General features: G+C 38.1%; 1 protein-coding gene across 2 annotated transcripts in view; it reads right to left on the reverse strand.

Moving 5' to 3' along the window:
- The window catches only part of TMEM131 (transmembrane protein 131), a 107,510-nt gene that overhangs the window by 25,868 nt on the left and 55,959 nt on the right, over positions 1–25,683 (reverse strand). For both annotated transcript variants that reach the window (XM_054189326.1, XM_054189367.1), the window contains exons 9-25: positions 22,335–22,485; positions 22,152–22,208; positions 21,137–21,198; positions 15,797–15,905; positions 12,050–12,158; positions 11,074–11,227; positions 10,802–10,972; positions 10,371–10,481; positions 10,150–10,284; positions 9,581–9,685; positions 8,118–8,204; positions 3,620–3,772; positions 3,388–3,463; positions 3,166–3,283; positions 1,079–1,217; positions 860–969; positions 406–472 (exon numbers count right to left, since the gene is read on the reverse strand). In XM_054189326.1, the coding sequence (XP_054045301.1) occupies positions 406–472; positions 860–969; positions 1,079–1,217; positions 3,166–3,283; positions 3,388–3,463; positions 3,620–3,772; positions 8,118–8,204; positions 9,581–9,685; positions 10,150–10,284; positions 10,371–10,481; positions 10,802–10,972; positions 11,074–11,227; positions 12,050–12,158; positions 15,797–15,905; positions 21,137–21,198; positions 22,152–22,208; positions 22,335–22,485 (1,914 nt within the window). The remainder of the gene's footprint in view (positions 1–405; positions 473–859; positions 970–1,078; positions 1,218–3,165; positions 3,284–3,387; positions 3,464–3,619; positions 3,773–8,117; positions 8,205–9,580; positions 9,686–10,149; positions 10,285–10,370; positions 10,482–10,801; positions 10,973–11,073; positions 11,228–12,049; positions 12,159–15,796; positions 15,906–21,136; positions 21,199–22,151; positions 22,209–22,334; positions 22,486–25,683) is intronic.

Here is a 25,683-nt window from a genome sequence, read left to right on the forward strand (position 1 = left end):
TATCAGATGAGAAAAGAAAGTGTTCGGGATATGGCATGCTCTATATGAAAAAGCACACACTTAAGGTTGTCCACTCAAATCCTTTAAAATAGAGAACAAAGCAATGGAAAACTCAATACTTTACTAATTTTAAAACTAGCAATCGCTACACTGAAGAAAAGAATGCTGTATCAGTAAGAGAATGAATAAATGCAGTTTTTCTGAAACTTCTACAATCCCACTATGTTTTTAATTATTACATTTGAAGAAATACTATTTTTCCCATTTCCTTGAAAATATCTAGTAGAAGCACCACATTTTTTACAGATATTAATACCTAAACTTGAAGAAACGTACGACTGAACTCTTATTAAAACATTAAAATATCTAAATTTAAAAATCTAAAGAACATATGGAAATACTTACACAATTTCTGAACACCTGGAACTCCAGAGTCCTCAGATTGAAATTAGCTGGCTTACTCAAATTAAACCTGAAACAGACATGCAATTTTTTTTCTCCCCCCAGATCAGGGAAGATAACAACATACTTGCATTTATGGATTTTAGCACAAACCAAGAACTTATGACAGGACTCAAATAATATGCAGCTGAAAGGATCATTTGATTTTTCTTATTTCCCCCCCTCATACATCAAGTTAAGGAAGAAATGTAAACATCATATTAGCTTAGAAAAAATACAGATGCGCATTCAATGGCAATCAGCCTAGATTCAGTTCTCAACTGGCCTAATGATTCAAATTCTAGAAGTGGCCAGCACTGTAACTTCCACCACAGCTGCCAAATACTGCATGCATTTTTTGTAAAATGCATTTTGCTGCGGAGTGAGAATGCCCTCAGCACTCTAAAGCAATACTTACCGTTCTAACATTTTATCAACAAAGGTGGATGGGTTAGAATACAGAGCTACAGGGAGAAACTGAACATACACAGGAACGTCAGCTGGATTTTCTAGAAAAATTTCTTCTTCCTATTCAGAAACACAATTGTTTTAGAATTTTACATTGAGATAAATGCAATTAGTAATGCTTATTAAAATGTAGCCCATACAAAATTATACTATCAACAAAATAACTTACCGATGAGCTGTTTGTATTGGTAAGAGGGAAGCTTAGATGGCGTGGTGAACTAAGTATGGAAGGCCAGGACATTTCTGCTGTAATTTTCAACCTGACGTCCTTCTGAAGATCTGTGTCTACTTCAAATACAGCATTCAGTCTGGAGAAACAGTTGTAAAACTTACTTTACAGGAGTAAAATAGGAAAAGCCTGGAAAAAGCAGAGGGCTTAGAAGCGCCCTGAAAACAACATCAGTCTGAGAAATATCACAGTATATTATATTTATATGCAATTAAAAAACCCCATTGAGCTCTGCCTATACGTACTGCTATTAAAAACCACAACAGAAACAACCAAAACATGCTATAGGAGACCAACCCAAGAGTCTAAAGATGTTCTCCATTAAGTATTGTTGTTAACATCCATCCGTTCCAAGTTCTGTTATGGCCTATCTATGGATAAACGTGAGCAGAAAAATGTGGCAGAACTTATGTACTGCATCACACATCTTTTGGTATTCACATTTCTCTTAAAAATCACTGCTTTCTGGACAGTGAAACACAAACTTTATCTTTCATTAGGAAGTGCCTAGCTCTTACTATTGTAGAAACAAGTTTTGAGAATATAACTGAAATTCGGATTGGTAAGAAAACCAACCCAAAAATATATTTGATGATTTGCAAAGGTATAAACAGTAGAAAGGAGAAATATCCATCCTGCTACAGTCTGTTTCCAATATAACATCCAGACATCCACTATCCAGAAAACGTATTGTGCCTGCACACGTGTAATGCACATGTACTGTACTCTCGCTGCAACGGATACATGGATTGCGTGCCTATACTCCTGTCTAACAAACCTAAAGCAAATCTGGACTAGTCACGCTTGGTGCCAGCTACTCTATTTCCATCAGTGAATGAAATTCTTTGCAACAGACTTGATTCCTGTTGTCCTACAAGCTCTCCACCATGAGCTGAAACAAGACTAACAGTATTGAGCTCTCCAGTCAGCAGAACAGACGAAAGGCTAGACTTCAGACCTGGAGAAGGATTTTGGAGGGACTCCAAATGCCCAAGTCAGAACCCCTTTGTATTAAGAAGGAGCAGTTTCTCTTTTGCTGAATGCTACCTTGGATAGGCTGGTTAATTTTAACTCTCTTTAAAAACATTACATATTCTAGACTGTATATTATATTAAATAATATTAAAGCATTGTATGTTCTAGCTAGAACTGCTACTTACTCAGAAGTAGTTTTTAACAGAATTTTCCTTTATTGTCCTCTTACTGTAAGTGATAGGACATTCTCGACAGTTACTGATGTGGCTAGATATTCTGTTTAGATCAAATTTGTTCAGGAGTTATTAATACATCAACATTATAATAAAAAAGAGATAAAGGAGGTATGCTTTTATTACTGTGTTTAGCTACATACAGTCATTTTGTTTCTCCACAAATACGCACATCTTTTTTGAAATGGTAGTCTGGATGCTATCACTACAAAAAACACGTGCACTTGCTGTTAATGCTAACTTACGTCTCTTCAAGATTAAAATCACTTTATATATGAGAAGGCAGATGTTTAAAAGGTATAACAGCCTACAGACTTTGACTTTTTCTAAATATTAAATAGCAATCATTAATCACCTTCTATTTAGCAAATCTCAAGGAAAAATACTAGAGAATTCCATAATTCGCTGAAATGCAATAGTCTCAGAATAGTAACAATAGAAAGTCTTATTAAATATTGGGGGGTATTGAGGTTGATACTTTAAAACAGATTAAGCAGGGATACTGCACAAACAGTATAATCTGTTTTCGGAAATTTTTGCAGAGTACAGACCGTCTTAATGTTGCCATGTTTTCAAGAACCGTAGCAGACTCCAGAGAACAGTAACTTTCAGTGTTGTGTTTGACTTGAGGAAACTATTACCGTTTTTTAACTTTTAAAATGTTTTCTTTAAATGTTTTGCGGAGAAGGCCAAATAACTCCTTGGCCCCCTCTACAAGAGCACTGCAATATTAAGAAACCTTGTATTTTGTAAGAGCACACAACACAGAATTATCTAGTGATTTAAAGCCTGAGAAAGTAATACGGATAAAATACTTACCTATGGCTTGAGTTCTCTTTTATTTCTGTCCATTCTTTGAATAAGTTCTCATGCAAATCCCAGTCAGAATCCCATGCATCTTCTTGCATTGCTACGCTGTGCTGAACTTTAGATTCCGCTTTAAGAAATAATGTGGTTTTTAAACTCTTCGAGTAAAATTGTTGCTTAAGGAGAAACTTTTTTTTTTTATAGATTTTAATTATAAAGTTGAATGTTACTTACATTTAGATAGAAAAGGCAATCCTACATAACAATGATCTCCACATTGTAAACCAGGATCAAAATAAATATTTGCAATCTGCAAAACAGAGAAGAGCATATCAATTAAGAAAGAGCACAGTAAGTCTAATGACCAGAGAAAAAAGAAAGAACATTTATGATGACCACAGAAACTTAGCATATGCTATATATAATAGAGAACTTGTAAACATGTAGAAATGAGGCACAAACAAACCTTTGATTTTTTTCCTGGCTCTAAATCTTCTTTATTACTTCTTAGCCTCTTATAATAAAACCTTACATCTTCTGACAGCGAGCGTATGTGTTGTATTTTCACTTTCTGAGAAAAGGAGTTCATAACGTTCAGGCTCTGGTGAACTACTTTCCCCTAAAAAAAAACCAAAAGGATGAAACAAATCTGCAGGATATGCATTTTCCCTAGCATATGTATTTATTTATGCAGGCTGGCAAAGACCACATCAGAGATGAAATGTTACATTGAGATTTTTAACTATGCTATCTTAAAAAAATGCTACTTGTAACACTTCAAGTTCCTGTGAAGTTGTATTCTTTCCTCCATCTGCTTTCAAACACAGTTCATTCCCCTTTCAAAATTAAGTACACCTTTATTTTGTTATCCCCGCCCTCTACTCTGCCCTGGTGAGGACACATCTGGAGTACTCTGTGTAGTTCTGGGCTCCCCAGTTCAAGAAAGACAAGGAACTACTGGAATGAGTCCAGCAGAGGGCTACAAAGATGATCAAGGGTCTGGAGCACCTCTCTCATGAGGAAAGGCTGAGAGACCTGGGTCTGTTTAGCCTGGAGAAGACTGAGAGAGGAGCTCATCAATGCTTATCAATATCTAAAGGGCAGGTGTCAAGAGGATGGGGCCAGGCTCTTCTCAGTGGTGCCCAGTGACAGGACAAGGGGCAACAGGCACAAGCTGGAACACAGGAAGTTCCATCTCAACATGAGGGAAAACTTCTTTACTTTGAGGGTGACAGAGCACTCGAACAGGCTGCCCAGAGACATATTCTGAAGATATTCAAAACCTGCCTGGACGCGTTCCTGTGCAACCTGCTCTAGGTGACCCTGCTCTGGCAGGGGGGTTGGACTAGATGATCTCCAGAGGTCCGTTCCAACCCCTACCATCCTGTGATTCTGTGATTAAGTGTCTTGAAGAGCTAGGACAACAGTTCTGCTTCATCAAATCATGTTGAAAAAGCACCAGAGGAGGAAAGGCAAGAGGAATCTTCGGCTTTCTAAAGGGGAAACTTCCCCTTTACAAAAGGGGAACAAGCTTCTTGGAAGAGATCTAGTACATAGTTGCTAGTAATTAGAAAGAACCTGAAAGGAACAGGGGAGTGAAGGTGCAGATTACAAACACTACAGGTGATAGCGGGCATTTAAAAACACAGGTACAACCCTCCTTCCCACCCCCAACGAAATTAAGACACCAGTTACTAAAATTGTAGCATCTAAAACGAAAAGAGTGCATGTTTTTCCCCCCCACACCTTTACACCCTGCTTCCTCTTCTGAGACAAACGTTATTTTACCTTTTAAGCACAGAACATGTAGTTTAATTGTTTGTCACGATCAGAATGATTACAATGCTCAAGCTCTCCCCCTGCCCTCACTTGTAAATCAGTGATTCTGTGGCCATATTTTTCACCTTATCTCAAAACCCAACCCTGAAAATTATAGAATAAACGATAAATAAAAACCAAAACAAACAAACAAGCAAGCACAACTCAGGACTGGTGACAAGATTTCAGATTTATATAAAACAAATAAATACAAGCAAATTTAAATACCCAAGAATATCTTCTAATGAACATAGCCAGAGCTTTTCATGTTCCCCTTAAATCAACACTTTCAGATTTTTTAAGATTTCTCTACAGTAAAGACTGAAGTTGAGAGATGCGCTTTTGCAGGCTCAAAATTTGACTGTGGCCTCAGGAAATAGTCACATGCTGTAAGAGTAGCAACTGCAGAGGGAAAGAAACCACAAGAATAAATCTCTAAACAGCACAGTTGTGTTAAACTGAATAGGAGGTAAGTCTCAGCTTCATCCGTGGAATCCTCTGAGTAATAAACTGCCATCAATTGGGCAAGACAAAGGTTTGTTAAACTCGGTAGAACAGGTGGACAGTATTTTACTAAGACCCTTACACAGCATTTAGACATGAAACAAAGAGATAAGGGAAGAAGTCTCTACCTATCAGGAATCGGAAAAACAGAACAGTGCTATTTAGCATACAGGTCCTCATCCCTTGATCAGAGAAGAGTTGAGAGGTGGCACTGTGAGCTAAAAATGTCACTATGAAGCAGAAATCAACACAGCTAAGAGCTGTTTAAATCAAGATGCTGATCTTTACAAGGCCTGTGTACACTGTTAGTGTATTGCTGACAAACTCGGCCAGAATACAAGAAATCAGACTTAGGTGCAAACGCACTAAAATTATAAATAGAGACAGACAGCACCAGGAACCGAGCAACTGCAGGAGAATTATATCGTAAGTATGAACTGAAAAGCAAGTGTTACTGAAATTGTAGCGTCTAGTAACTCCTGGATGTTCTAGCTGTCAAATTTCTCTACCAAACACTGAAACAAGAAGAACTGATGCTATTTTAGGCTTATTTTCATAAGTAATGGAGGCATTACAGAACAAGTAGATGCAAGACTATAACGAATTCAGTGATCACAAGTTTAGTTTGAAATGAATACAAGAAAAAAGAAAAGTAAGTCTGCTGTCAATGTTCTCAAATATCAGAAGAGCTAAGTGATCAACTAACACAAGTAATAAGCGAAGCTGACTGCTCTGAAAAGCTTGGGGCTTGAACACAGAAAAGAGTCTGAAATCTTGTCAAAGGTTACAATTACATCTGAATCTATACTCACAAATAAAATGCAGGAGGCCAAAGGTCCCCTGAATGAATAATTATGTGAAAACATCACTAGAAAAGAGCATGAAGCCAATAAAAATCACAACAGTCTGAGGATGAGAAAGAATGATGACATCCTTAGAGGCTGAGAAACACAGGTGCCACAAGAAGTAGTACCTGCCAAAACAAAACAAAGGCAAAAAAAAAAAAAAAAAAAAAAATGAAGCTGACCAAGGCCTTGGGTCTAAGATACAATGATAAGCTCTTTAGCCATTCCAGTTAGAACAAAATAAAGGGAGATTTTAAAAAAAAAAAAAAATATTACTTTTTGTGGCCCAAAATAGAACAAAATATTTTCACGTGGTATCAAGAGGGACAATGACCTTGCCAAGGAATTAGGATATATAAATTAGGATACAGAATATAGAAATTGCTTTATCTTTCATGAAAGAAAGGGAAACGGACCTTTAAGTTTTTTCAGTTTATCACAGGCTCATGAAGCAGTTCATAGATGGAGTTACAGATATGGTAGTCAGTGTAATAAATAGCCATATAATGGTGAGGCCATACAGTCAAATAGGAAACACAGACCCTAAAGACAAAAAAATAACAAGTGATCTTTGCAGTTGTAGGCATGACCGTTTGACCTCAAGAGTAGCAAAAGACTTCAGAACAATCTGTTGAAGTAGGAGATCAGAAGGGAGATGGAATGGATAATGGGGCAAATGTAGCAATGATTTACTGAAGTCCTGCAGACTGACCTATCTTCCTCTGAAAAGACGTATTGCACTACTTTTTCAAAAAATTATCATTTCTCTACTAGACGTGAGGTGAAGTATCAGTGAGAAATTACTATTTAAGACTACACAAATTGTAAGATAAGCAGGAGATACTAAGGAGCTATTGGATGAAAAGGTGAGAACAGGCAGTACTCTATGACAGATTGAGACTATGCAGGACAGACAAGGAAACAAAAACTGTTTTCACCAACATGCATGGAGTTAGTTTCATCCTTTCAGAAAACTGCCACCTCTATCTCCTTTTGCAGCTTCCCCCCTCCCAGATTTCAATCTCTCTCCCTGTGATTTTCTTTCCATCATATTACATTCCCACTGATCAGAAAGTCACAAAGTTCAGACTTCAATGAAATACTAATTGCAAAGTCAATATGCCTTGACTGCCCATGCTTCTATGGTTATGCTGAATGCCAAGTGAGAAGAAAGTATTATCTGCTTAATAGCTTGCTGCTTGAGTCTGTAGCCTTGAGCAAAGCAGCTGCTTTCAGCACTCACTGAATAAACACTACTCCCAGAGCAGGGATGAAAACAGCCATTACTTGCAGAGAGATATAGACCCACACAGCTTTCTTTCTTTACTGTTTGTGTACTCCACCATGTACCCTCGAGAAGATCCACTTTCAGTGTGGAAACAATACAATAATGCTCCACAGAGATCAAGGACTTCTTCTACTGAAACGTCAGTTCGTTAGCTGACTTCGTTGTCTGTGGCATTATACTTCAGGAATTTGAAAAATGCATTTCAGCAATTTCACCTCTCTCTTACTCTTGGTGCTAATGGACATGAATGGTAATAACCAAGTGACCACAGCCACGTTATAATGAAGCTGCAAAGAATCAGGTTTGGGATCATGTCAGTATTCCAAGATTCCATTCAAGTGGGAAGTAGAGATGATGCTTGGAACATACAGGGGAAAAAGCTGAATCATTAACAGTTTGGTAGCACAACCTCTCCAGCAATTTGACATGCAACAATTCAACGTTTCTCTTGAAAAGCACAGATAAATAAAAAAACCAGCAAATTTAATGCTATGACACAACTCTCTTACCGGAAAAGAAGGTGGAAGGAAAACATGTTTTGGGGAGCAAGTCAACGAGCCTACAGCAATCACTGCCTTCACTGGTATAGTTAAAATCTGGAGGGGGGGGAAAAAAAAAAAAAACTAAACCACAAAAAAAACCAAGAAAAGTTCAGAAAAAAAATACTCAAACTTCATCCTTCAAATGTCTCTTCCACTTTTAAATTGCATAGAATAACAAAACCCTGAAATTCTACAATTAATGTAGTGTAGGTTTATATACACATTTAAAACACGGAGACATGAATTAAGATTTCAACTCATTATCACATTCAGAACAGTCACTCCATATTGTCAGGAAGCACACCTTTGCTCAATCAAACTTAGCACTACTCTACACGGAACACAAAAGCACAGTTAAAATACAATCTCTCCTACGGAGCATTATGTAGGTCTCACTTGAATGGGGCTTACTTTGTTGGAAAACAGGAGGATAACATCTTTAAAGTAAATGAGTATGAGGGAAAAGGATATACTGAACTTCTTAAAAACCATGAGAGGTCATGGTAAGACCTCAAGATAGATGTAGACTTAGAAAAAAGAGCGTGGAAGGGATGGCAATGAGATCCTTTCTGTGTAGTATTAAAGCTACCAACACAAGTAGAATAACTTGTAAGAACAAGCAAAAAAATAAAATGCTTCAGATTCTCTAACTGAAGGGTCACATACGTGTATGGACATATTAAAAAAAGCTTAAAATCTCAGTTACTTGGCAGAAATGAGGAATTTCCCATTTTCTGTAGCTTCATTAGAACCACACAACAAGCTATATAGTTTCCTGACTTCATAAGCACAGTGTGTCACTTTTTTTTTTTACATATATCACCCAAAGATATTAAATACAGATTCCATTATGTATTAGAATCTCTCTCTTCAAAATAATTTATTAACAGGAAAGGCATATCAAGTTGAGAATTAACTGGTTGTTCTTCTCTCCCTTACTAATCTTGGTGTAAGAACTCTGTTCATGAACTGGCAACAAACTGGAATTTCTCCAAAATGACTTTCATATTGGGTTTTGACAAAAAACCTCTGAAATTATAGCTCAATTTCAGTTAACTGATAAGGTACCAAAAAGCACATTGTCAGCATGTGTTATGACAAAAGATCCATGCATTGATGCTTTGAGGATGCATCATGTCATTGAAGAACCAATACCTCAAAGCATTAGGTCAGATTTGAATAGGTATTTCTGAAAGCCAGAGAAAATCATAATGAAAGTCATTCTTCTTTCCTTCAGAGAAGACACAGCATAAGTTGCATTACTGTCATTTGATGCAGGGTTAACTTGCAGAAATAACCTCCAGAGGTTCTTTCCAACCTCAACTTCTTCTCAATATTGCAATCTGTCCACTAATACAATTCTTAAAACGTCACAACTTTAAAATAGAACATATCATTTGGGCAACACCATGAATATACAATAAATATACCTCATAATCTGTCGTGATTTGTACAGCTCCATCATGAATTCCTTCAAGTTCTTTCGCTGTTAGTTTTACTCTAAACACAGCATAATATCCTGATGCTAGTATCACCTGTAAATGGTAGAAAAAGTGTCATCCATTGTATTCCGCTAAATGGAAAGAAATTTCACTAAAAAAAAACCATACCCAACATCCTATTATTTCTTTAAACTGTTTAAAATCCATATGAAACAACTGTCAGTGGTAAAAAGAAAAATTCAAATGTAGAAGTTACTAACACAAAAATTATAAATTCCACTCTTCCCAGATAAATAATAAGTACCATCTAAGAGCACAGAGGTTACTGTTTCTGAAGTTTTCCCTTTCAAAATCTAACCAATCTGAACACAATACTGCTTCTCAAAATAAATTTTAAAAATTCTACATGCTTTATCATACTCAAAGTCATCCAAAATTAAGAATTCTCATCCCTCCTCCCCCCTGCTAAAATGAAACTACAAGAAGTTGCACAGATTTGTCTCTTTTTTCCACCTCCTAAATCTAGCTTTAAGCAATGGATTCAAAGGATTACTTACTGAAGACTGATCGGACGCACTGGCATTTTGTAGTTCGTGGTGGTTTGCAATTATTGTTGTTCTGTTTCCCTTTTCAGTTGTTAGAAGTTCTATGGCCAAACCATCCCCTATAATATGCCAACTTTTTATAGCCAGCTTAAAAAGAACAAAAGGTACTGTTTTCAGTAACAACACTGACATAAAATTTTTAAAAGGCAAACTAAAAATAAATCCACCCTTACCTCTATTGGATTGCTGTTGATGACTGCAAATAAAATGCTGGTAGCTTCTGTTGCACTCAATATGCCAAAATCTATAAATCGTTCCTCAGTTTTTGGAGAAAGTACAAAGTACTAGAAAGATTGATAAAGGTATTTTAGCATAAGTTAAATATAAAATGTGCTCAAACTCTAAGCTCATTAACAAATGCATTAATAAGTTTAATACAGCAGTACTGTGACAATCTCAAAATTCTATACATCTTCTATGTAAATCTAAAGGGAACAAAAAAATAAATTTTCATCAGTAGCCGAAGCTGTTTAAGGAACAAACCGGTAAAATCATTTTGAAGTTAAAAAAGTCCTCCCATACAAGTAGAATAAAGAATTAAAAACAGTCCTATGAAATATGCCTGTAATTAGACTAAAGTAGCTAAAAAAAGGAAAATACTTACATCTAAAAATCCTGTGTATGCTCGGACAGGGAGGTGAAATTTAGAAGCATTTGTGATAAGTAAAATATTATTATCTATATGAACAGATGACGTGGAAGGCATAAAATGAAGTGTAAAAATATATCTGGATTCATTAGGCGGAATTAAGACTGGCTTACTGAAGTTCTGGACCTAGATCAGTGAACAATGAAGATCAATGTTACAATTTAATAAAGTGCAGCGCATTTAAACATTTACTATTAGGTAAAAACGTTCACTGAAGTGGAGCTTACTTTAAACATTGGTTTTGCTTCTTCTGGTAACACAACATCATGTATAAGGACTGCAAAACTGAATGTGTTTGTTAGGTAGATCAGTCTTTCCACGGAATCAGCAGCACTGTCACGGATGTGGAAGAGTGTGGCAGCATGATCAAACCCTAAATATCTATTAAAAGAAAACAGCATGAGAAAAATAAAGACTTTCCTCAAACATAGTGTTTTTCTTACAGACAAGACTAGAATTCATTCAATCCCACAGCAAAAAAGGTACACACCCTCACTGCATGCTGAAACTTTATTATTAGCACTACAGGGACATTGATAACTCAGTAATTCAAATGAGGAAATAAAATATGTGAATCAGCATACTAGGAGGACTAAAAGGAAGCGTTGAAGTATTAAGATAGTTTGCAAATCAGGCATATTCCTTATCAACGAAACCATGAGTCTGCAGCACAGAAGTTCTGATAGGTAAGGTTTAGTTTGGTTGCCTTTAAAATACTCTGTCAGTTCTGCTGATAAAGTAGCATCTCATTTCAACAATAATTTTAAATTCAACTGGGCCATACTTTGTAAATAAATAAAAAATAAGGAAGCACTGACAGTTGTTCCAAAATTTTTGCTTAAAACCAAAAATATTTTCTCCACCCATACTTCATAAAGTGATAGAACAGCAAATGCAAAACCGGAAAAATTTCCAACACTGCATTTAAAAAACGTCTTCAACTGCTCTGAAAAACAACTCGCCAAGGTCACTTTGAACCCACGCCTTGAAACCAGCTTATGCATTACTACAACTACCTCATTTACTAGCATAAAACCAGAAAAATTCAAACAAGTAACTGTAGTTCTAAATGAGCTCCAGATTCAGAAAACTTGGGTATCACTTCTTTATATCCCCTCTCCCCCTAAAAAGGCTAAATTCCTTGCTACATCAGCTCATTTACAGCATTTAGTTTTTGAGCTTGTTCAATTACTGTACGCTTACCCATCCAACACTTCTGCTTGATATGGTATTTCAAGTTTGGAGTAGCTCTTCTCTTTTGCTTTAACAGTTATTTTCCCAGAAGACTGTGATGCTTTTTTTGCTTTTGATGCTGTACACACAAGAATATAAGTTTGTTAAAGCAGACAAAAAATAAGAAAAAAATCCATTAGGTTAGACTAGCATGAGTGGAAGAATAAAAGCACAGAGCTAGGCCAGAGAAGAATATCACTTAAGAGAAAAACGTATCTTAAGGAAATTTCAATAAGCAACTGACATGGAATAAGTCTAGGAAGTAAGAGATATGAGTTCTGAATTCCTCCCTCTTAACACCGGTTAGTCGACCTGAGTGAGTTAGTAAGCTTATCTATGGTAGGGAAGCCTGCTTGTTCCTGTCAAATAAATAACTTGGACGTGTCCAGAGGATAATGCAGATCCTAGTGAATTCCCCACTTCAGACTATGGAATACACTTATCCCCCCACTAACAGAACAAAAACTTGAGATGGCTGGGCTCCTCACTTCAAACTACCAGTTGAGCAGGACTTTGGGCCAGGAACACAGCACCTTTTTAATAATGAAGAAATCGAAGACATGCTAAACTTTAGCGAAACTGAATCAGAATCCATGTAAGAACCCAAACTACACAAGCACCAAGAATGACACTTGCAGGCATGCTCCAAGATCAGAGAACAAGCAACATTGTCAGAAAAGTCAAGGGATTACGATACTAGTTCGGAGAAACCACCAGTCCCCCAAAGCCCCTGCATGTATTAGGACAGCTGAAACAGCAAATATTTAGGGATGGCTGCTTCACTGAAAAGAATTCACCAAGTCAGTCCTCATATTCTCTCCAGCTTCAAAATCTGAACATGTTACCACCTCAGGTTGACAGAATTCAGCTATTTCAGAATTTATTTATAGCTAAAATATACTTCACTCATCTTACAAAACATAAGCTGTTAAATATCTAAAGTATTAATAAAAATATAACAATAATAAAAATCAACCCTCTCCTCTCCATGCATACAACTTCTAAAATTATGTCTACCTGAAATGAAGAACATTGCATTTATAAACTTCCATTTTCAAGCAATCCAGGCAGAAAGACTTACAGCATCAACTAGTATCTTAAAGCAGTAACATCTGAGTAGGTCAACAGCGTTCTGACAGTTGATTAACATATCTATAAAAATGGAGGTGGCTTTCTACAAAATGTCAGCATAGTATTTACAGTCACACTGTGTAGGAGGAAAATGACCCAACACTTCTTTCATAAAGGCAGAAATGAAAGTCAGCATCAGCAGACATAACATATCTTTGCAGGAAAGGTATCAGTAAAACATTTTTCCACCTTCACCTCCCTTTTTATTTTATATGAATTCAAGATAGCAAAATAAAATAAGTAAACTTTCACAGTAAGGTTTTCAAGAGCATGACAGAGCCTTATTTCCATGGGCATTCCAACATAAAGCATAAATTTTTTAGAAATAAGATTTCATAGAATCATAGGGTTGGAAGGGACCTCTGGAGATCATCTAGTCCAACCCCCCTGCCACAGCAGGGTCACCTACAGCAGGTTGCACAGGAATGCATCCAGGCGGGTTTTGAATGTCTCCAGAGACGGAGACTCCACCACCTCTCTGGGCAGCCTATTCCAGTGCTCTGCCACCCTCAAAGAAGTTCCTCCTCATGTTTAGGTGGAACTTCCTATGCTCAAGTTTCTGCCCATTACCTCTAGTCCTGTCACTGGGCACCACTGAAAAGAGCCTGGACCCATCCTCCTGACACCCACCCTTTCAGTATTTATAAGTGTTGACAAGATCCCCCCTCAGCCATCTTTTTTCCAGACTGAAGAGACCCAAATCCCTCAGCCTTTCTTCATAACAGAGGTGTTCGAGTCCCCTAATCATCTTGGTAGCTCTCTGCTGTACCCTCTCCAGCAGCTCCCTGTCCCTCTTGAACCAGGGAGCCCAGAACTGGACACAGTACTCCAGGTGCGGCCTCACCAGGGCAGAGTAGAGGGGGAGGATGACCTCCCTCGACCTGCTGGCCACACTCTTCTTGATGCACCCCAGGATGCCATTGGCCTTTTTGGCCACAAGGGCACATTGCTGGCTCATGGTCATCCTGTTGTCCACCAGGACTCCCAGGTCTCTTTCCACCGAGCTGCTCTCCAGCAGGTCAGCCCCCAACCTGTACTGGTGCATGGGGTTATTCCTCCCCAGGTGCAGCACCCTACACTTGCCCTTGTTGAACTTCATAAGGTTCCTCTTTGCCCAAATCTCCAACCTGTCCAGGTCTCTCTGTACGGCAGCACAGCCTCCTGGTGTGTCAGCCACTCCCCCCAGCTTTGTGTCATCGGCAAACTCACTGAGGGTGCACTCTATCCCCCCCCAATATATCGATGAATATATTGAAGAGGACTGGACGCAGTACTGACCCCTGGGGAACACCACTCGTCACTGACCTCCAACTAGATTCTGTGCCCCTAATCACTACCCTCTGAGCTCTGTCTTTCAACCAGTTTTCTATCCACCTTACTGTCCATTCATCAAGCCCACTCTTCCTAAGCTTCCCTATGAGGATGCTGTGGGAGACCATGTCGAACACCTTGCTTAAGTCAAGGCAGACCACATCTACTGCCCTCCCCTCATCTATCCATCCAGTCATGCCATCATAGAAGGCTATCAGATTAGTCAGACATGATTTCCCCTTGGTGAATCCATGTTGAGTACTTCTGATAGCTTTCTTTTCCTCCACACACCTTGAGATGAAGCCCAGAATGAGCTTTTCCATCATCTTTCCAGGGATGGAGGTGAGGCTGACCGGCCTGTAGTTCCCTGGGTCTTCCTTCTTGCCTTTTTTGAAGACTGGAGTGACACTGGCTTTCCTCCAGTCCTCAGGCACCTCACCTGTTCTCCAGGACCTTTCAAAGATGATGGAGAGCAGCCCAGCAATGACTTCCGCCAGCTCCCTCAGCACTCTCGGGTGCATCCCATCAGGGCCCATGGACTTGTGAATATCTAATTGATCTAATTGCTCCCTCACTCAATCCTCCTCAACCCAAGGGAAGTCTTCTTCTTTCCCCGTTAATTCCCCCAATGCCTGGGCCTCCTGAAGGCTGGGCTGAGCAGTAAAGACCGAAGCAAAGAAGGCATTCAGTAACTCCGCCTTCTCTGCATCCTCCGTCACCATAGCTCCTGTTTCATTCAGCAGTGGGCCCACAACTTCTCTGGTCTTCCTTTTGCTTCCAATATACTTGTAGAAGCCCTTCCTGTTGAGCTTGACATCCCTAGCCAGGTTTAAGATTTTGGATTCTTTTTTAAAGTTTGGAAGGATCAAAGGGCAATCCAAGGCACTTACTGTCCTTTAATATACATTACTGTGAGGAACATGTCCTGGTTTGTTAGGATTTCTCAAAAACAATGCCTATGTAGACTAATCATACATTTTAAATAATCTGTGCCTTAACATAAGAATACTGCTTATGTTCAATAGAAGAATTACGAACTCCCTCTCTTCTCACCTGTATTTACCAGTCTAAGTTACTTGCTGACTATGATCAGAGACAATCCCTTCAGAAATAACTGAAGTTGGAAGAACTGTAATCCTTTTCCCGGTAGGAAAATTCCATTTCCTTCTCAAAATTACAAATAACATTTGTTAAGAGAGTGAAAATAATTCATGAAGTTTCAGCAAGTTTTAAGAAGCACTTGACAAGTTCTAAGAAGACAGGAGTAGTACTTACCATCAAAGCTAATACTTGCAACTTTGGTATATTTACTTTCAGAGGCTTTTAACGTAACTGGCTTGAAATGTACTGTTATAGCTTCGTTCTGTGGTGTAGGTCTAACACTCTGCAAACAATCAAAATATGAAGCACTTGTAAATTTATCATTGTTAACACTGTGCAGCCTTCACGTATCCTTCAAAGTGATACAACTGCAACTAGTTTTGGCTGAGTTCTTACAGGTCTGTCTTTCCTACAATGAAGCAGCATTATAAGAGAATTTTTTTCAGGTCCTGCAAATTACTCGGGCAGTATGCAGGAAAGCAGGCAACAGAGAGTTCTTGAGAATGTTGGATGAAGTGACAGTATGGCCAGAAACATGTTAATAAAACAGAAAATAAGCTTTATTTAAATTAAGATTCATTTTTCATTGTTAACGCTGCAGGGTTTCAATAGCTAGACTATTTGTTTCTGGTGCACTCATTAACAAGCTGTTAACTGACTTGTGTAATTACTGGTGGTGATACAGACATCTACTTGTCTGATCCCATGCTAAGTCTGCAGAGCTGCCACAGAAAAAAAAAATATAACTACAAAGAACAGTTTTGTAAGTCTGAGATGACACTCATTCTATACCAACATTTAACAAGATCACCTTTTGTATCTGAGGATTATTGTTTTAAACTAAATGGAAAAGGTATATTGGGCATTACTGGAATAGCAATTGTGTGTCAGTTAGTAGCCAGAACTGATTTGTAGATATATTCATTGCTATGCAGCAGGACTATGGATTCCATGTCAACAACTGAAGACCCTATAAAGATTGCTAGCAAACTCTTTATCTAGATTCCATGGAAAGAAACTGTGCATAGAGCATTTAAATGCTCTTATTCTTTTTTTGCTTAAAATTAGGATGGCTGCCATGATTCCTCCTCCCCAGCTGCCGCCTCCTGCTGTAAGAAGAGCTCAGCTGCTCATGTAGCAGCTGTTAAGCTACTGCAAATTACAGGATGCTGTATTAAGGAAACTGAAATGAGTGCTGGTTTACCTTATGCTGGGCTGCAGAGGTTTAGCACCTGCTTCACAAGCAGCTGAGCCTTTCTTGGTCAGAGAGGAGCAAGGCAGACAGCTAGTGGTACAAACCAATTACAGCTCTTCTAAGCTAAGCTGTCCTTGATTGTAAATGAAAGCCATAAAACCGTGCATATGTAACTAAGATCTGCAGACCACATGATCCTTAGAGGAAACAAGCATCACTGCTCCTGCAGCTAATGAATAATCTCTGTTAACTCAACTAGATGCTTTGTATTTTGGATTTATAGTACTGACCTTTGTCAACCATCTGCATACACATGTTGCAAATATTTGCTATTTCTCTTCAGGAGCAAATTCATAATTATCATTATTTTCTTCTAATGAAATCCATACTACAAAACTGAGATCTTGAGGTGGTTTTTTTTTTTTAAAAAAAAAAATCTCTTAAAGCAGATGGAACCAAAGCGACAATCAAGTTGACAACTTTTGCATGGCAGAAAGGATAACCATTTCTAGTAGCTCTTTCCATGCAAAACACTGTTTTTTAATTATTAAGTTTGAAATTATGCTGATTTCATTTAGTAAATCTAATAAGAAATATTGAAAAGGACAGCCTGTTGCCAGAAAAATGGCAGGTTTCAGAGGTGCATCTCTTAAACCGCAAGTGTAACAAACCTAGAAGTATTTACTAAAAATAGCTACAGCTAATGAATTTAGTTAAGGAAGAAATTTAGTACTGTTTTGTTGAAAAATTCTTAACTACATCATGCACAATTCTCATTTATTGCTTGCTTACATGGTCCAAAAGGAAATACAGAATTAAGACAACTAAAGGAAAAAGAAACATCCTTAAAAGTCCTTTAATTTTTCTCAATTTTTAACCTAATTCAAATAAAGCCCAAGCAAAACTTGTTCCTGAGATGTGCCTTAAGAATCATCAAATACAGCCATGCCATGCGAATACATGCAAAACAAGTTCTATCAATAATCTAATAACACCAGTTTTCTCAGATAATCTCCTAACAGTAACATCTGAGGGGAAGATGAATTTAAAATAGACATGCTTCAGTAACACATGGCTCTCCCATGGAGTGCCCCAGTCAAGATTCCTGACCCTGCCGTATGAAGATACATTCAATATTTAGCATAAGATTAGAAGCATAAGAGCAGAAAATGAGAATCTTAAATGCTCTAGAGAACACACAGAGAGGAGACAGCTTTGTGCTATTGCAACAGTTACCGGGAAAGACTTTGAAAGCTTAAGGACTACACCTATTCTAATAAACTAAAGAGGAGAAGAGTATGGGTTGAAACACCAGCACACGTTCATCCATACTGTTTACCTGGCAGCAGGCTCCCAAATACAGTTTTGTCTTGTGCACCTAGCATATCCATCTAAAGACTGAGCAGGCTGTAGACTTTTGCTTACAGGTAGTGAAGACACAGCTACCCTGCTGCAAGAGGAAACAGCCTTGTAGCTACAGGCAGCCGACTAAGGCTGGTTCCATTAGTGTCAGGACCATCTCTGTACAGTTTTAGTCGCTTTTACAGACAAAATTATTTTGTCAGTAATAACTTGTCCTTCATCTTAAACAGGGACACACCTAACTAACGAAAGTTCACTTTCACCATAAAGCATCATCCAGAACAGTCATGGAATGAACTACCACCAGATTTTAATCCTTTAAGGTAACTTTCCCTTAGTAACTTTGAGATGCGTGCACTCAAATGTGCAAACTGAACACATAATGTAGAAGTAAATTACTTCTCACAGGTTGAAAAGAAAAAAAAAATCTGAAGCATGTGAATTGTGAAATAAGTAAGTAAATACTTTTTTATACAAACATTTTTACTTTAAAACTGATAGAACTCAGCTTCAATATACAGCTGTCCTGAAGTTACTAGTTCTTTATGCATCAAACATGATCAGATCAAATTTTAATGTGTGCCTTTGTTTTTAGCAATCAAATGGGCTTAAATTAAACTGCCTTAAGGAAACACAAAATTTTTCTTCTAGAGAAGGGATAAAAGAAAATGTTCAACAATCTACATTTACTAGATTTTGGACAGCATGGCTTAATTGTTGCAGCATGACAACAGTTCATCCAGTCATGAAATAAACATGAGTCTCACTAATAATGGAGAAAAATCCTACAAAATGTAATTAAGGAAGTTTTTATAAGAGTTTTAGAACTTACTAAAGAAAGTCAAGTGACTCGCTTTTATTTTCCTCAACCAATTTGTTGGACCACAGCATGACTAAGTACTTAAAGGCAACACAACTACAATTCTGGCAACAGTATTGGCAGTCTCTCACACACAGATGACCTGAAGATATTTAGTTCCTCCAGCACCCGGCTTAAATATATGCTAAATATAGCCTTGGCCTTTTCTTCTGACATTAAGATGAAATTTGTCACAGAGCTCTGTCTCACTGCTTTTAAACCCTAGCTCTAAAGGGTCAGAAATCCATTGCTCAAGCTTTCCTAGAAGCAAGCTATTCACCAGGTTCCTTCCCAAAAATTCTTTACTCTTGCTTACCACTTTAAAATTCTTTGATTGGCACAGCAGCAGAAATTCACACAGCGCTTCAAATGCTAGAAAGGTTACAAACTTCACAACAAAGCTGAGCCTTAATGAGAAGAACAATTGACTTGATGTGCCATATGTGACACACTGAAAAATACATCATATCTGGACCTATGTGGTAACTTTAGCATTGCAAAAGTGAGTCCTAAAAGCTTTAAGACACCAAATTTACCGCTTTGATACACCACAAAAGAATAATTAATCTGGAAAAGTTCTGTCATGACGTGTATCCATTAGACCGCAGTCTATGGTCTATAGTCTACAGTCCAAAGAGTATAGCTTAAAAAAAAAAAAAAAAAAGGTTGTGGTTTGGTTTTTTTTATGGAGGAATAGGAATTAGGTACTACATTATCAGACATGAGAAGTGATACTGATGGTTTGAATATATGGTTATTTGCATGGTACTCAGGAAGCCTATTATACACTTTTAAAAAAAAAAAAACAAACAACCACCAAACACCACAAAAAACTGTCCCTATGCCAAAACCCTGGTAAATTTAATAAATTTACCAACCCTCTGATTGTAAAATATCATATACAGGTCTTCTTTCAAATAAAAATCCTCCCTGGAAACTGGCTCATAGCTTACAAGTCCACGAGAGACCTTATAGGATCATCTGACCTCATTAATGCAATCAGCATTAGGACTTCGATGAATTAAACTCTGTTAGCACTACATTGTGAGTTTCTCTCGACTTTAAAATTATCAGTGAACAACTTCACAAGCATCGTAATGGACTATTATCACAGTGGAAAGTTATCCTCCTTACTAAAAATGTGTCCTGTTTCTAGTTTAAATTCATCTAGCCTCAGTTTCCAGTATCTTATTTTAAGGTTTTGTGAGATCTCTCCTACTAAAATACTATTCCCTACAGTTACACCTATAAGCTTTAAAAACAGAGAAATGCTCTCCAAGAGCTCAGTAAGAAACCTTTGCCAATCCTTCAGTCATTCTTCTGGCTCCTCTGGTTTCAACACTTCAACTCTTTTTGAAGTGCTCTGGGACAAGATATAGCTAGCTATACAACTAAATTTGGAAAACAAGGAAGACAGGAAGGGGAGAAGGAAGAAGTGAGAAAAATAGTGGGCAATGAGAAAAATTACACAGGGAAAAGGTATGAATGAACAAAGGCGGACTACCAGCTTAGAGCCAAAATTCTGTAATAAAAATAGAAAGCAGAAAATCCAAAACCTAGAATTCTGAAGCTGGCTGCACTTTATGTACAGCTGCAGTGATCTCACTGGAAAGGGCTCTAGAGTGTTTGCAGGCTTTTTTCTTATTTCAAGCTATAAAGCAGATAACCTCAAGAAAACAAGGGTCATTTTACAGACTGCTCTTGAAAGCTACTCTTTGCTCATCTTAAAAGATTATGTCAGGCAATCACTTCATACACTCTCATGGAGTGTGTGATGAGGCCAAAGAATCCCACAGACTCTGTGTTAACGTCTTGTTCCCTGAACGGGAGTTACTGTTCTCAAGTATAAAAGCTTCCAGAGCCTCAGATATTGTAGGCACAGCCTATAAATGCTGAAACAGCTGTTCAAAGCAAGCTATGAAGCAAATGAATTTTACCATGCATACAGATTATTTTTCTTACCATTAAGTTATGTTTTCAGTCACACATCACCTAGCTTCTAATTCTGAACACTACATGGTGAACCTATGAATGATCAATTTTTATGAGAAAGAAAATCAAAGTAGAAAGTTTCAAATTGAAAGGAAATAAAACTTACTGTAATTGGCACATCTTTTGTTCCTGAATTTAATAAATGCAGATTTAAAATTTTTGGCAGATCTGTTAAAGAACAAAAAACACACCTGGCTATTAGGCTATTTTAACATAAGAACCTTATACAAAGTCATCTGCACTAGCTGGTTTCTCATATAAATCCACTGTTGTTCAGAGTTAAAAAGTTAGACTAACATGACAGTATAGCCAGTGAAAACAGCTACTCCCAAGAAACTGCCATACTTAAAAACTGCACTTTCCTGTATTAGTAGGTATTACATGCTTCAGCTAACCACTCGTATTTCTAACACATTAAGAAATGAACAGGCTAAAAATACTACAATGAATGATTTTGCCAGATGCACCAATATTCAGCAGAAACTAATCTTATTTAAAAATCTTTACATGTTAAGTAAGTTGCAAGGAAAAGTACTTTAGAAGCTACCTTTTTCAGTTCAAAGAAGATACATGCTGTTATTCTTCAGTAATGAGTCCCTTTCACAGTTTCAAAAGATACCTTCAGTTTTACTACTTTCTGCTATATTTTTTCTTATTTTACAAAACAATATTAATTTAAAACGTAAAATGTTACGCTCAAATTTTGAAGTGGCACTTCAAAAAAAGATGTTATAAGTAACAAATTTTATTAAGTTTGCACACTTCCACTATTCTCTGTGCCTGAAAATTATTAAAACTCATGCAGATGTAAAGCAACCTTTCAAAACAAGTTAACGAATTAAGTAAACTGACAATGCTTTTCAGACTAACCCACGCGCAACTGTATGAGACTAATAATTATTACTGGATATGCAAACTACTGTTTGCTTGTACATATCTCAAGTATACTTGCAGGTGAATACATTTGTGCACTGTCGTAACACATTGTTATCCTGCTTTTGAAACTCTGGCTTTTGAAAAGCATCATTCCACAAGCAACCCTGAATAGTACAAAGGTAACTGGGCTTTTCCCTCCCCACCATACTACTTATAAATGCTTTGAGACCTGAAGTATAGTTTACCTTGCGTTCGTAGTGTACCAAAATCTAGCATTTCTGTTGATGAATAGATTCCTGGCGCTTTAAAGAAAACAAGAAAGAAAAAAAGAAAAAAAAGAAGAGTTATCATTTTCTTATTATACTAAAAGTTAACTAAGCTGAATAACTTAAAAAAAACAACAACAAACCAATCACTTTTCTACAAACCTGTTGTAACTTCTACTTCAACGGGGAGAATGATAAATTCTGTGTTGTCTGAGGCATTTGTTTTTATTCTAATGAAGGCTGTATGATTATCTGCTTCTCTTGAAGAAAAGCTGGCTCTCATCACTCCTTTTGTTTCATAGGGAGGTATTTCCTGATAAACAATCAAAGCACATCTATGAGAATGCAGTAATTATAAAAAAGGCTGCCACACCAAAAAATTACAATAGAAGCATTGAGTATAATTGTATTAAGAGAAAAAAGCTGCAATGGCAGTAAGAGACAGGCCACGTGTTATAAAATTACCATTAAATTTAGTAAGGATAGTTGTAATCATCTAATATGACACTGATTAATAGATATATGCAACAGGACTTTCGCATCCCATCTGATTAAGTTTTATGTATTAAAATTGTGGTAAAAAGACAGTAAACTAAATTGACAGACTACCAATAAACAAAATCTATTAATAAAAATGTTATTGAGTGCAGTAACATGAAATATTGCTTTTGCATATTCTAATTGCTTTTTCTCCAAAGCAGACACAAGGCTTACAGTTTCAGTGCTAAACACGAGTTGAAATAGTGCAGAACTGCAAGTAGCCAGAAGCTTGTGGAGCTGCAGGTTTATTAGTCACCAGGCAATTTACAGCAAAAAGTCAAAGTGTGTTTTAGCTTCCGTACCAAGCCTATTCCATCAGTTCCAATCTGCATTCAGGGTTTAAAAGACAACTCTTTCTGTATTTGCTGGACACAGCTGCACCACACGACTAACTTCAGAACCATAGTCGAAATACTAACATTGCATGTTCTTCCCCATCATACTACAAAAGGGCTGGGGAACTGGATTTTCCTCTCGCTTTTTTTTTTTTTTTGGATAGAAGATGGAAACCTTGATTTGAAATTTGGAGCTTCTTCCACTTTAAATGCAAATAAATATGGCAGAAAGCAGGAATTTTTGATGAGTAGTCCTTGGATCAATTGATGTTGTCAGTTGACAGCTTCTCTCGTTCGTGCTTTTGATGGAGGGAACTGGACAGGACGCAATCCATATAGGTGTGGATTGTCTTATACACCTACTCTGTGCTTTCTGTAGTAGAAACCAACCATTTTGGAGGTCAAGCCATATTTTCCATGGCATAATCATAGAATGGTTAGAGTTGGAAGGGAACTTAAAGATAATCTATTTCCAACCCCCCTGCTGTGGCCAGGGACACATTCCACTGGACCAGGTTGCTCAAAGCCCCATCCAGCCTGGCCTTGAACATCTCCAGGGATGGGGCATCCACAGCTTGCCTGGGCAACCTGTGCCAGTGCCTCACCACCCTCACAGTTAAGAATTTCTTCCTGATACCTAATCTAAATCTACCCCCTTTCAGTTTAAAACCATTACCCCTCGTCTTGTCACCACATGCCCTTGTAAAAAGTCCCTCTCCACCCTTTCTGTAGGCCGCCTTTAAGTACTGGAAGGCTGCTACAAGGTCTCCCCAGAGCCTTCTCTTCTCCAGGCTGAACAACATCAACTCTCTCAGCTTGTCCTCATAGCAGAGGTGCTCCAGCATAGCAGTTGTGCTCCAGCCCTCTGATCATCTTCGTGGCCCTCTGTTGGACTCACTCCATCAGGTCCATGTCCTTCTTTTGCTGGGGGTTCCAGAGCTGGACGCAGTGCTCCAGGTGGGGTCTCACCAGAGCAGAGTGGAGGGGCAGAATCACCTCCCTTGACCTGCTGGCCACGCTTCTTTTGATGCGGCCCAGGATGTGGTTGGCTTTCTGGGTTGTGAGCGCACATTGCCGGCTCATGTTGAGCTTCTCATCAACCAGCACCCCCAAGTCCTTCTCCTCAGGGCTGCTCTCAAGCCATTCTCTGCCCAACCTGTATTTGTGCTTGGGATTGCTCCAACCCACATGCGGGATCTTGCACTTAGTCTTGTTTGCACAGGTCCACTTTTCAAGCCTGTCCAGGTCCCTCTGGATGGCATCACTTCCCTCCAGTGTGTCAACTGCTCCACACAGCTTGGTGTCATTGGCAAACTTGCTGAGGGTGCACTCAATCCCACTAGCTATGTCACCAACAAAGATGTTACACAACACTGGTCCCAGTACTGACCCCTGAGTAATTCCACTTGTCACTGGTTTCCACTTGGACATTGAGCTGTTGACCACAACTCTTTGAGTGTGGCTATCCAGCCAATTCCTTATCTACCAAGTGGATCATCCATCAAATCCACATCTCTCCAATTTTAGATACAAGGATGTCGTGCAGGACAGTGTAAAATGCCTTGCACAAGTCCAGGCAGATGATGTCAGTTGTTCTTCCCTTATCCACCAATATTGTAACTCTGTTGTAGAAGGCCACCAAATTTGTCAGGCACTATTTGCCCTTAGTGACAGGCATTATTTGCCCTTAGTGAAGCCATGTTGCCTGTCACCGATCACCTCCTTATTTTCCATGTGCCTTAGCGTAGTTTCCAGGAGGATCTGCTCCATGATCTTGCTGGGCACAGAGGTGAGACTGACTGGCCTGTAGTTCCCTGGGTCTTCCTTTCCTCTTTCCCCTCTTCCAGTCAGCGGGAACTTCACCGGACTGCCACGACTTCTCAAATATGATGGATAGTGTCTTGGCAACCTCATCTGCCAGTGCCCTCCGGACCCATGGATGAATCTCATCAAGTCCCATGGATTTGTGCACCTTCGGGTTCCTCAAATGGTCCTACAGTAACTGGAGTTGTATTCTGTGGAAACTGTTGAATATCAAAGTAACTGGTTTCAACTGCCACTACTTGGTGAGTCCCTAAACTAAGAAGCTTTCAGGTTCTTTTTTCACACTTATTCACAGACCTAACATAATGCAGCTGTTCATTAACGTTTCAAAGGATTTGATTTGACTCTTCCATATGTGTAACTAGGGATCAGTGACAAATCATAATGAATTAATTTTTTTAAATGAATACATGTATTGAAATGCACCTTCATTTAAAAAAAGCATTGTATTTTAAAAAAAAAAAAAATCCATTTTAATGTTTACATCTAACCCTCAGCATCTGCTTACTCTTTCCACTGCTTTTTTTTAAAATGCTTGTGATCTGTATTCATACTCACTTGTTTGCAACTTTTGTATCTAAAACTAAGATACTGCCATCGTCATGGACCTTCTCCACAAATGCCAGGAATTAAATTTTGCAATTGTACTTCTTAGCTCACTTGGAAATATCCTGGCTTTACTCATTACAACAGATGTAACCGTCAGTGACTGTAATGATACATTTGAGTTCAAGAGACAAGTTTTGGAGCCCGATGACTTTAAAGTCTCTCCCAGACAAAAAACAAACACCAAAAAAAGGAATAATTCTAAT

The sequence above is a fragment of the Rissa tridactyla genome, chromosome 1, assembly GCF_028500815.1.
Source record: "Rissa tridactyla isolate bRisTri1 chromosome 1, bRisTri1.patW.cur.20221130, whole genome shotgun sequence".
NCBI lineage: Eukaryota > Metazoa > Chordata > Aves > Charadriiformes > Laridae > Rissa > Rissa tridactyla.